Raw genomic sequence first — 12,112 nt, 5'->3', positions numbered from 1 at the left:
TATCAATCATTGCTGAGGACACTTACGGTAAGGTCGTTTTTTTGTATTGTTGGGAGGAAGCAAAATATCACATCAGCCAATATTCAACTATTACCGGACTTTATTAGCATTTGGACTCATTTATCACTTTTATTTCAATTGCCACTTATCATTCATCTGTGCTTGTGTTTTGTGTTTATTTGTTTATTATTTGGGGGCAAGGGAGGGTTTTTGTAAATATTGTGTATTCCTGTTTTCGTATGATTAATAATTATTCACTGGCGTCATTGGGATAGTGTTGGTTTATGTGCACATATGTATTATTGAATATTTGTCTGCCCCAGTGTGTATTTATATTTATCACTGTCAATATATCCATATTTGGTTTTACATATCTGTCTACTGTTTGCTTGTTATTTCGTCGTGTCAGGATAAATAGGACAATCTGTAAGGAGTATGGCTTGTTATCGTCTCAAGAGTCTTCAGGCTAGTCCAAGGAAATAGTCTTGGTGGTGTAGTGGCCGGTTTGGGTAAGGGGTCAACCGTTACAATGTGATTAGTTATTTTGAGTTTTATATTTGTAAGATCACTTTGTAGAGCTCTGTTTTCACTTTAGCATTAAAAGTATCTGTTTCTGTTGATCAGTGTGTCAAAAAGTCAAATGAAAACCACTGGGATTCAACATTGTATAACAATAAAATGTGAAAATTTATGAAGGGATGGTGGGGGAAGTACTTTTTTAGGCACCATACACACATACATACAGATATTATCGTATCTACTGAGAAATATACTCAATGTTATAATAATTTTTTAAAATTTTAAATTCAACAATAATATAACTTTTAATTTGTGTAAAAATATAGGTGCAAATGGAAAATAAACTTTACATAAATTTCACACAACTGATTTTTGGGATAAAAAAAAATGTGTAACCATATATATCTTGAGATGTATACTATGGTTTAAATACCATTTTGTTGACATAATTATTCCGTAGTATATTAAGATGCTCTATGAAAATAAGCAAATGATATATTCAGAATTTACTGAAACCCTAAAGCCTGAAGTGGACATACTTAGGATGCAAGTATAACTAAAAATATTTTATTTTCAGTAAAAGGTAGTACAACTGAACAGTGGGTAATGCTATTAAATGTCCTTATTGGTGTGGACTTTGTACATTCTTCCCATGTCTCTGTGGATTTTCCACTGGGTTTTCTTTCTACATCTCAAAGATACTGTACACATGTTATGTTAACTGGAAATTGGTCTTTTGTGGGTGTGTGCATATGTGAGTATCTTCTGCCTGATGCTTCCAGGATACTTTCAGGACCTCAAAGAACTCGATAAAGGTGGTTTGAGAATGTTATGTTATGCTACATATGTTGATTTCAGTATGTATTCAGCTCTCATTGGTAAAAGATAACAAGATCAAATCATATGTTTTGAAAATGACATATTATGGTATGGTTGCACTTACCAACCAACATCCAGATGGAAAATCGTATCCATGTGTCACCACTTAGCTGAACCATGAGGTAAACATTAATAAATACACTAAGCACAGGTAAGAATGGTAGGAGAGGGACCTGCAAAACATGATAACCCACAACATAATTTAACAAAATATATTTACCATGCTGCAGGAAGTAAATAAACAAGCAGTTTACTTCAAAGCCTAGTGACTCAGTAAGATAATAGCTTTTATTCATAATTTTGCTTTCATATCATATATACATTAAATGTATGTGTGCATGTTTGTACATTTATTATAATCATCTAAACACTTTAATAACAAACTTAAACCAGTTTAAGCTCATGGTGAGAATCTTGATAATTTTCTAATGAAGTCAATTCATCTATGAAATTAGTACCGATACTTTTGATAGCATCAAAAAATACTCTTTCCAGAAAAATTAATCACCTTTCCAAAGCATCTCTGAAATCAATAGATCTTCACTCAGAATCATACATATATACATTTTACATTTACATTACATTTACATCATTTAGCAGACGCTCTTATCCAGAGCGACTTACAACAGTGTTTGTTAGTTTTTTCGCATACCCCTTGGGGTCAGAGCGCAGGGTCAGCCATTGTACAGCGCCCCCTGGAGCAATTACAGGTTAAGGGCCTTGCTCAAGGGCCCAGCAGAGTAGGATCTCTTTTGGCAGTGACGGGGATTCAAACCGGCAACCTTCGGGATACCAGCGCAGATCCTTAGCCTCAGAGCCACCACTCCGCCCATATAGTCCACATCAATAATGTTATTTGCTAAAATACAACAAAGTAATTCTTTACATTTTGATGAATATAAAGTAATTTTAATGTAAGAATAATGCTACTCTGCAGTGGGCTGGCGCCCTGCCAGGGTTTGTTTCCTGCCTTGCGCCCTTTGTTGGTTGGGATTGGCTCCAGCAGACCCCCGTGACTCTATAGTTAGGATATTCTGGGTTGGATAATGGATGGATGGACAATGCTACTCAACTTTATTTGCCTAAAATATAAAAAAAATATAGCACAGGCTACAGTCAATATTACAAGTACAAAAAGAGAACAGTTTAAAGGCCCAGCTTAATTCTCTACTGTATCCAAAAGAATGAAAAAAGCTTTTTTTTTATTAGAAATATTAATTAGTCAATGCATGTTCAAAGTTTTACTGCATTGTTTTGCTGTAGAAGAAAAGAAGTAAATGCTGGAGTCACAGGAAAAAATATTTTATATAAAATACTTATACTTATATACTTATATATATAGTAAAGTATAATAAGTCAAAAACCCAAACAGACTTTTGTCTCTGACAGAGAGAATAGATTTGGAAAGGACCAGGGTCCTCATGCATAACGCAGTGCATAGAATTCACACTAAAACATAGAGTATGGACAAAAGCGGAAATGTGCGTACACACAAAAATATCCAGATGCATAAATCTGTGTGAACGCCAACTTCCATGTTCTTCCGCTCCATAAATCCCGGTCAGCGTGTAAAGTAAAGCACATGCCTGCTGCCCCGCCCCAACTCCTCCAAGAATTACGCCTCTTTGAATATGCAAATTGATATTAATCTCCTGATTTTGAGTTTACAAGCTCTAGTGTCAGCTCAGTGTCTTTTTTTTTGGTGCATGTTAAGGGTCACTTTCCAGGGTCCTTGATGTCACATAGAAGCCCTGAGTTGGTATGCTTTGAGTTCACACTAGTGCCTTTAGGTTTTTCCACAATGCAAAGACACTGATGAACTACAAACAAGATGTCCATCCGAATAAAGTTAGAGGAGGCCACACACACTGTGCAGATATCACAGAGTGCCTTTTAGTAACTTGAGCAACTCCCATCATCCTTTAAACAATTCAGGGCCTTGTGCAACCCTGCATCTGTCCAGAAGTTCCCCATGGTGGTTACAATCAATGTTGCTGCCTGCACTCTCTTTACCATATGTTAAATTAGATTCTCTGTCCACAGAGTATATGCCATTAGCAAAGATTACCTATCATGTCTATTAAAAACTATTAATTCAGTTAACACTGACAGCTAGATGTTATATGTTCAATTATGTCTTCTTACCAACATAATGGCAGGTGCAGAGTCACTTTGTGAGGTTGTCAACTACTAAAAGCAGCTCCTGGAAATGTAATCAGGATTTATGTATGCACATTTATGAAGACTGGAAAACAGCCGTGAGGTTATCATTTTATGCATTATTTGACAATTGATCATCCACCTAAGTTTCTTAATATAATATTGCGTCAAACTGAGTAGAGTATAAAGAACACAATATACAATACAAAATAAAGGTAACATAAGACCTAAGGCTCCACAGAACAAACCTGTAAAAGGAGTTTACTCAGGCTAACAGGTTGGATGTCTCACTAAGGGAACACAATGTGCCTGCCACTTTGCTTAATAGAGCAAATAAGCTTTTGTAGGGTCACTGGCCTACTGTTTTGTTATATATCAATAAAACACCGATAGAAATCATAAAGGGAATCATGTTGGCACAGTGGTTTGAAATGCAGTCTCATGGATCCTGAATTTTTGGATCAGAATCTTCATTGTCAGGTCATTGTCTATGCACATCACCCTGTATCCAAAATGCTTTTTCTCTATGTACTCCTCTGTATCCCTTTCCCATTCCCAAAGAAGTGTGTGTCAATAAGTAAGCTGTGTGAAGTGGTGCCCTGGTCATTTGGTGGCTTGACAGGCTCCATCCCCCTGCAAACCTGAACTGAGAATTTGTGAATACTTGGCATTTAATACACAAAAGAGAAAAATCCATTCAGAATTTGCTCAGTAATTCAGTAAGATGATTTAGATGGCCGGATACCTGTATGTGACATGTCGCAGCATCTTTATTAACATGTATGTAAATGAAACTTTTTAATAGGATGATAAAAAAAATCTGGTATTTTTAATCTAGGTGAAATTTAATAATCACATAAATCAGTGTTTCTCAACTTTTTGGTGTCAAGGCCTATTTTTTCCCATGTAAGAATCTTAGTGACCCAGCAGGGAGTGGTGTGGTTTCCTTTGGTGAAGGAAGCGTGACTTTCAGAATGGGTGGGTGGTTATTCCCCTTTGATGATTCAGGCACAGTCCTCTGAGTTGGGGGATGATGTCCCTCTTGGTGAATCAAGCATGATTGTTACAGCTTGGGGGAATCAAGCGTGACAGTCGGAACCCATTTCAAACTGTAAACAATAGCAACGCGCAACCCACCACTGGCAGTCTTTGTCTCACTGAGCAGTTGAGAAACAATGACATAAGTAAACTGCGGGGTAACCATGTGAACATGCCATGACAATTGTCAGATGTTTAAAATTACCACCAGCTCTAGCCAGTGAGGGTAGACAACCAAGCAATAGGCAACAAGCTGTCCCTCATGGCAAAATTAAATTAGGTCTACATTGCAAGAAATGGTAAACAAAATTATTGTAATAAAAAAGCAATATATGGACTGTGGAACAATATACAACATGAGGAGACATGTATAGATAACCATTTTCCAGCTTCCCATTTTCTAAGAAGCTGTTGTATTATTCTAACAATCAATAATCAATGATTATTCTGCTACTTAATACATTTTTCAGTATATAATGAGACCTCACTTGGAATAGCAAACAAGTATTAGAAAAAACTATTGGAACTAATGGATCTTAACTTCAGGTTCTTCTTATTTGTTACAAAAAAACATTTTAGTTAACTTGTTTTAGAATGACATGACACTGTCCAAGAGAAAAAAAATGTGTATATCATCAGGTAAGTGCACCAGATTAGAGTTACCAGCATTGTTGTGGGTAACACATAATATGAACATGCATTACGTAGTCAGATTGCTTTATAAAGTAACAAATAATCTAATGCTATACTTATTTTATTGGAGTAAAAATGCCTGTGTTTCTTTAAAAAATACATATATATATATATGCGTGTTACTATGTTACTGTGAAAGCTTATTCCTACTATTCAAAAAAAAAAACATGACTGTGTTACTTTGCAGAAATGTTGTAAATATGTTGTCTACTGCTGTAAGTGTAACATTGTGCACATGCGTGCTCTGGCCATCTGGTGACAGCTAGTAAGGGAGATGTTAAGCATGTGTGTAGCATGTAATCAAGTAAAAAGAACTGAAGAGAAGTTATAAGACACATGTGTGCATAGGGAGCACCTTAATGATTCTGATAAGATAAGAGATACCACTACAGGAAGAAAGGGGGCGCTGTTGCTAATCACATTGTCTTTCCCTCAACAATACAGACAGTGGAGGCCTGATCGCATCCTGCAATCCTCTAAGCCTCACACCTACCAGGTCATGGAATATAAAATCAGCTGCCCGACTGAAGTCAGGGCCTCTTGTTTTGGACTGACCTGGAGACAAGCCAGACAGTGAGACTGCTACAGAGGCACACTTCACCGAAATGGTGATAGCACTGTTGATGGCAGTGCCAAGTATTTTTGCTTTTATTATTTACATTTGGACTTTAAATGAAGAGTACTGGCAGGGTCCCCCAACCTTTAAACCTGTGTGTGTGTGTCTCTCGTTCTACAGTATACATTTAATCTTGCATGTGCTCAGGGTTAAATTTAATCCACCCAGTTTACAATCACATGGGACCAGTGATTATCACAGCACCACTAGGTGAAAGGCAAAAAGCAAACGTAGTGGACAGTACGCTAGTCCTTTGCAGGGCTCAATCAATCGTACACCCAAGCAGAAAAGAGTGTACTACGTGCAATGAATGTAGCAGAAACCTACAAATAAAGTGTTAGTTCAGTTTTAATCCAGTTATTTGCTCTCGTTATGTGAAAACATTGTGATTCGGTCTCGCAGCAGGCAGTGTTCATACCACAAATCTTTTTATAAGGCTTGTGCTGGGGATTGAAAATGGGAATGGCAAATGAAGGATTAAACATATTTATAAAAAGCAAGAAAATAATCAAATTTTGGCCGATTTTCTGGTCAGCTTCATAAAGGTTTATATATGAGCTTAGTCTTTAATAACAAATGCTGGCCAGTGAAATGTGCAGTTTTTTTTATACAAACATATTGTAACACATTACCTTTTATAATAAGTAACATATTTGGTTACTTTCTTGGCAAGTAATGAGCATTATGTATCTAAATTACTTTAAGTAACATTTTAAGTCTAGTCTAAATAACATTCTCCAACATTTCTAACAACACATGGAGAAATGGAAAGTCTCTCACAGCTGCCCATTAAAAATGTATATATGAGTTCTTCTTGTTCTTCTTTCGCCAGCTCCTGTTAGGGGTTGCCACTGCGGATCATCTTTTTCCATATCTTCCTGTCCTCTACATCTTGCTGTGTGACAACCACCACCTGCATGTCCTCTCTCACCACATCCATAAACCTCCTCTTAGGCCTTCCTCTTTTCCTCTTGCCTGGCAGCTCTATCCTTAACATACTTCTCCCAATATACCCAACATGTCCAAACCAACACAATCTCGCCTCTATGACTTTGTCTCCCAACTCTCCAACTTGAGCTGAACCTCTAATGTACTTGTTCCTAATTCCATCCTCGTCACACCCAAGGCAAATCTTAGTATTTGAGATAATCAGTTAATTTCTTTTATTTATTAAGGAGAATCTATTATCTTACAATACATTTTGTGTGATGTTTTAAGCCCATTTTTCACATATTGCAGTATTTTCACTATAAAAAAGCTTTACTTGTAGTGATAAACAGTGTAAGCTATTTGTACTAACTTTAACACCTGTATTTGGAGCAAAACATCTTCATATGACTTACCATGAATGAAACTTTTTGGTCTGACTGTGGTTGCCTCCAGACAATAAGCAAGCACACAGCAAACATCACGACACACACAGCGAGCAGACCCATCATCCAGGGCTCCATGGCAAGAACAGCATTTCCTTTATAGGTGGTGACAGTGCTTGCTACACAGATCACTACGACTGTTTGAGACAAAACATTAGATGAAAATGAGTTAAAAAATTATGGGGTCCAGCTTAGAGACATCACATGATCAAAGAGTATGGCAAGTGTCTAAACCAATCACAGATTGTTCCCAAGCATATTATGCAGTAAATCAAATTGTGACAAGGAGAATATCTTAAAACTTTCTAGAAAGTAAAAATACTTTAACCTAAACAAACTTTAGAAAATGCATGCATTTACTGAACCTATCAATCCATTAATAAGGTGTTTTTTAATCAATGGGTCTATTGTTTTTATTGGCAGTGACTTGACAACCACACTGGATCCCCCAAATCGATTCACCAAGTTATGATGATCTTGCTCCCTAGTGGGTCACAGAGACAATTATATGGGAAAAAGAGGGTTGCAACACCAAAAATGTTGAAAAACACATATTAACATACTGAACCCACTTATCAAATTTTAGGATCACTAGAAGTCAAAGATTGTCTGGACAGGCATAAAGGAGGAGGCACTGAATGGGGAGGCTCTTCACTGGAGGGTGCTTTGGGGCACACATACATGTACACACGTGTACAACAGATCACTTTAGAATTGCATATTATTCTATTCTACATAATTTTGGAATGCAAAATGAAAACCACTGTACTTCTAGAAAATCTTTTTTATATTTAAAGTTAAATATAATTTATGCTCTGGTACTATTACTTGGAACAGGATTAAGCAGATTTGCAATTAATTAATGTATGGATACAATTTAAATAGTACAGCTAGAATAATTCATGATTTCAAACTATCACTAAAGTATTTGTGATTATAATAAAAAATGTAGTTTTCTTTTCATAAACACTCAAACCTTTTGTGAGCTATACATTTTGAGTAACCATATCCATTCAGGAATGTTCAGCATTATGGCTCTGGCTGTGCAGAGAAGAATTGTGGAATTTTATAACACTTTAAAAATCTTAAGAAGAAAATGATTTAATAAAACAAAATTATATTTTCAGAAACTGTTATGATTGTCAGAATCATGCTTTTAAATAGTGTGGAGTATGGTGCGGACACAGACAGGCAGATATTGTATAATCACCCACCACACGTTTATTATACATTACTAATATTTACACTAGTGCTCACAACCCCCAAAACTCCCCCAAAGTCCAGGCCTCACAATGCCTCTCTTTCTCTGGTCAGCCTCCACTCCTCTCCTCCAAGACTTCGTCTCTTGTCCTCCCGACTCCAGCCACTGAACGGAGGGAGGCGGCCCCTTTTATAATCACCCGGATGTGCTCCAGGTGCCTCCCGATAATCTTTCACCAGTACCCCCCAGTGTGGCGGAAGTACCGGCTGTGCACCCGGAAGCATTTCGGGTATCCCTGGTTGTCTTCCCCCCAGCACTTCAGGGTGTGGTGGAAGTGTGAGGACCAGGGCTCTCCAGGCATTGGGGCACCCCCTGGCAGTGACCACGGGCCCCTATAGGGTTGAACTTCCAAGCTCAGATCCCGTGGTCTCCAAAGCCACCAGGGCGGTTGCCCCCTCGTGGTATGGAGGAGGCGTAAGCCCTCCTCCGGTCCTGCCAGGCATCCCGGCTGGGTGCCACCCCCAGCCGCTTGCCACAATAGATATTTCAAAAATATTTTTTTAATTAAGGGTGGCTGTGGTGTTGCTGTTTTAAGATGTGCAAGAAGGAAGTACTTGAATAAAGATGTGCTGCATGGTCGAGTACCAAGAAAAAAAAAATTACTGTGCCAATGCCAAAAAACAGCCCACTTACAATATGCCAAACCTAGACACGCCTCAAAACTTTTGTAACAAAGTCCTTTGGAGAGATGAGACCAAAATTGAACATTAGAACAATAAACACTATGTTTGGAGAGGATGCAACAAGGCCGATAGTGAAAAGTACACTATCCCTATTATGAAGCACAGAGGTGGATCTCTGATATTCTGGGGGTGTATGAGCTACAGCGGCACAGGTAACTTGGTGAGAATTGATGGCAAGATGAATGCAGCATGTTACCGGGAAATATTGGGGGAAGCTGCACATGGGACACACTTGGGTCTTCCAACATGACAGTGATCCAAAGCACAAGGCCAGTTTGACCCTTCGGTGGCTACAGCAGAAAAAAAGTGAAGGTGCTTGAGTGGCCACCAAAGTTTCTGACCTCAGTTCCATTGAGCCACTTTGGGAGGATCTCAAACATGGAGTTCATGCAAGGTAACCCAGGAATTTACGGGACCTGGATGCTTTTCGCCAAGAAGAATGAGCAGCTCTACCACCTGAGAAAATTGAGGGCATCATACACAACTATCACAATAGACTGGGTGCCATCATTGATGCTAATGGGGACAATAAACAGTAGTAAGAATTAAGGGTATGCAAACTTTTGAACAGGGACCATCTCATGTTTTGTTTAATGATTCTGCTGAGGCCTTATAGTTTAACTGAGATTCCATTAAAAGTAAATGAAATTAGTTTTGCCTGATCAGTCATCTTTTCTTTAAAATGCGGTACACATCTAAGAAATTCTGCCAGGGTAAGTAAACTTATGAACACAACTGTATACTGTACATATGTATGTATAAATGTAATTCTAGTGACAGTCAATAAATTGAAATAGAGAAGTTTAGCATAACTTAAAAACTAGGATAACTATGCAACCTAACCTACCTATGAGGCACACTGAAATGTTGACAACTGTTGATGATTGTTCTGTTGGCAGCATGGAAGGGTTGAGTATCATCTGCAGATTTAATCCTTCATCTTTAAGCATTGGAACTTGAGACTCTGACTCAATTGTTTCAGATTCCGCTTCATCTGATGTAAGATGTTCCTTCTCTTCACTCATTTTGGCTTTCTCATAATTTATGTCTGGCTGATATCTAAAAAATATATATATTGCAATATTAAAAGATAACAATATTTTATTTGAGTCCTTCAAGAATGTTAAACTCAAGCTGATGTTCATTGTAAGATGGAAACATACAGTAAAAATGATCTTTGAACGTAACAGTTATTATCCACATAAATAAGAATATTGGTAATTGTGGTGCAGTTTTGCACCTTGCATGAAAAGTAAAATTATTTTAATGAAGAGGGACACATTTTCTTGTGATTACTGAATCAACATATAGAATTCATCCAACCATCCATCCACCTATTTCCTTGGCTGCCCACCAGTAGTATGCCTCCTCCCTGATCTTGTACAGCGCTTTCCATTCAGCTACATGTGCTATCACCTGCCTTCAGCAATTCCTAGATCACACCACTGGATCCATCTCATGCCACTCACCTGGGGTCAGAGGCAACATTATCTGTCTTACTGTCCCTAAACACCATGCGTTGGTCCATGCCATGATCCTTAAGGAAGACTCACTTGTGGCCACTGAATATAACCAATGGAATTTAGCAGCAGACAAGTACCTTGTGAGTGCCTACATGTAAGGGCTGTCTACCAGTGCCCCCTTTTTTCATACTTGCACTGGGCTCCTTTCTACTATATAGAGCTTGTTTTCTCCAACTTCTACCCTCTTTGTAATCTTAAGTTTAGCTTCTAAAGATACAGGTTTGCATTTTGGTGATATTCTAAGCAAATCATATTTTTACTTTTTATAAATATTAAAATAACTTCAGTACCAGTGAATTTACTAAGCATTAACATATAATAAATTTGGGTTCTACAGTAAGCATGGTATCGAAATCAGATAACTATTCTGTGTATGTAGTTTGTGCAATGACTACCACAGCACTAAAGCATGTTTTTTGTCAACTTTGCTATGAAGTAACTTCATTCTCAGAGGATTTGTTAACCAAGGTATTACAGTGATCCCTCGCTATATCGTGCTTCTCTTTCGCGGCTTCACTCTATCGCGGATTTTATATGTAAGCATATTTAAATATATATCGCGGATTTTTTGCTTGTTCGCGGATTTCTGAGGACAATGGGTCTTTTAATTTCTGGTACATGCTTCCTCAGTTGGTTTGCCCAGTTGATTTCATACAAGGGACGCTATTGGCAGATGGCTGAGAAGCTACCCAACGTACTTTTCTCTCTCTCTTGCGCTGACTTTCTCTGATCCTGACGTAGGGGGTGTGAGCAGGGGGGCTGTTCGCACACCTAGACGATACGGACGCTCGCCTAAAAATGCTGAAAGATTATCTTCACGTTGCTATCTTCTGTGCAGCTGCTTCCTGAAGTGACATGCTGCACGGTGCTTCGCATACTTAAAAGCTCGAAGGGCACGTATTGATTTTTGTTTGTTTTTCTCTGTCTCTCTCTCTCTCTCTCTCCCTGCTCCTGACGGAGGGGGTGTGAGCTGCCGCCTTCAACAGCTTTGTACCGGCGGTGCTTCGCATACTTAAAAGCCAAACAGCCCTATTGATTTGTTTGCTTTCCTCTGTCTTTATGACAGTCTCTGCTCCTGATGCGCACTCCTTTGAAGAGGAAGATATGTTTGCATTCTTTTAATTGTGAGACAGAACTGTCATCTCTGTCTTGTCATGGAGCACAGTTTAAACTTTTGAAAAAGAGACAAATGTTTGTTTGCAGTGTTTGAATAACGTTCCTGTCTCTCTACAACCTCCTGTGTTTCTGCGCAAATCTGTGACCCAAGCATGACAATATAAAAATAACCATATAAACATATGGTTTCTACTTCGCGGATTTTCTTATTTCGCGGGTGGCTCTGGAACGCAACCCCCGCGATGGAGGAG

At 38.3% G+C, this 12,112-nt stretch overlaps 1 protein-coding gene across 14 annotated transcripts in view; it reads right to left on the bottom strand.

Moving 5' to 3' along the window:
• Positions 1-12,112, bottom strand: part of slc7a2 (solute carrier family 7 member 2) — a 277,877-nt gene that overhangs the window by 1,591 nt on the left and 264,174 nt on the right. For all 14 annotated transcript variants that reach the window (XM_028802059.2, XM_028802061.2, XM_028802062.2 and 11 more), the window contains 3 exons: positions 10,070-10,281; positions 7,249-7,415; positions 1,463-1,571 (listed from right to left, as the gene is read on the bottom strand). In XM_028802059.2, the coding sequence (XP_028657892.1) occupies positions 1,463-1,571; positions 7,249-7,415; positions 10,070-10,281 (488 nt within the window). The remainder of the gene's footprint in view (positions 1-1,462; positions 1,572-7,248; positions 7,416-10,069; positions 10,282-12,112) is intronic.

Source organism: Erpetoichthys calabaricus, chromosome 5, assembly GCF_900747795.2.
Source record: "Erpetoichthys calabaricus chromosome 5, fErpCal1.3, whole genome shotgun sequence".
Lineage (NCBI taxonomy): Eukaryota > Metazoa > Chordata > Cladistia > Polypteriformes > Polypteridae > Erpetoichthys > Erpetoichthys calabaricus.
Note: the sequence above shows the minus strand (reverse complement) of the source record. Positions and strands in the feature narration are given on the sequence as shown.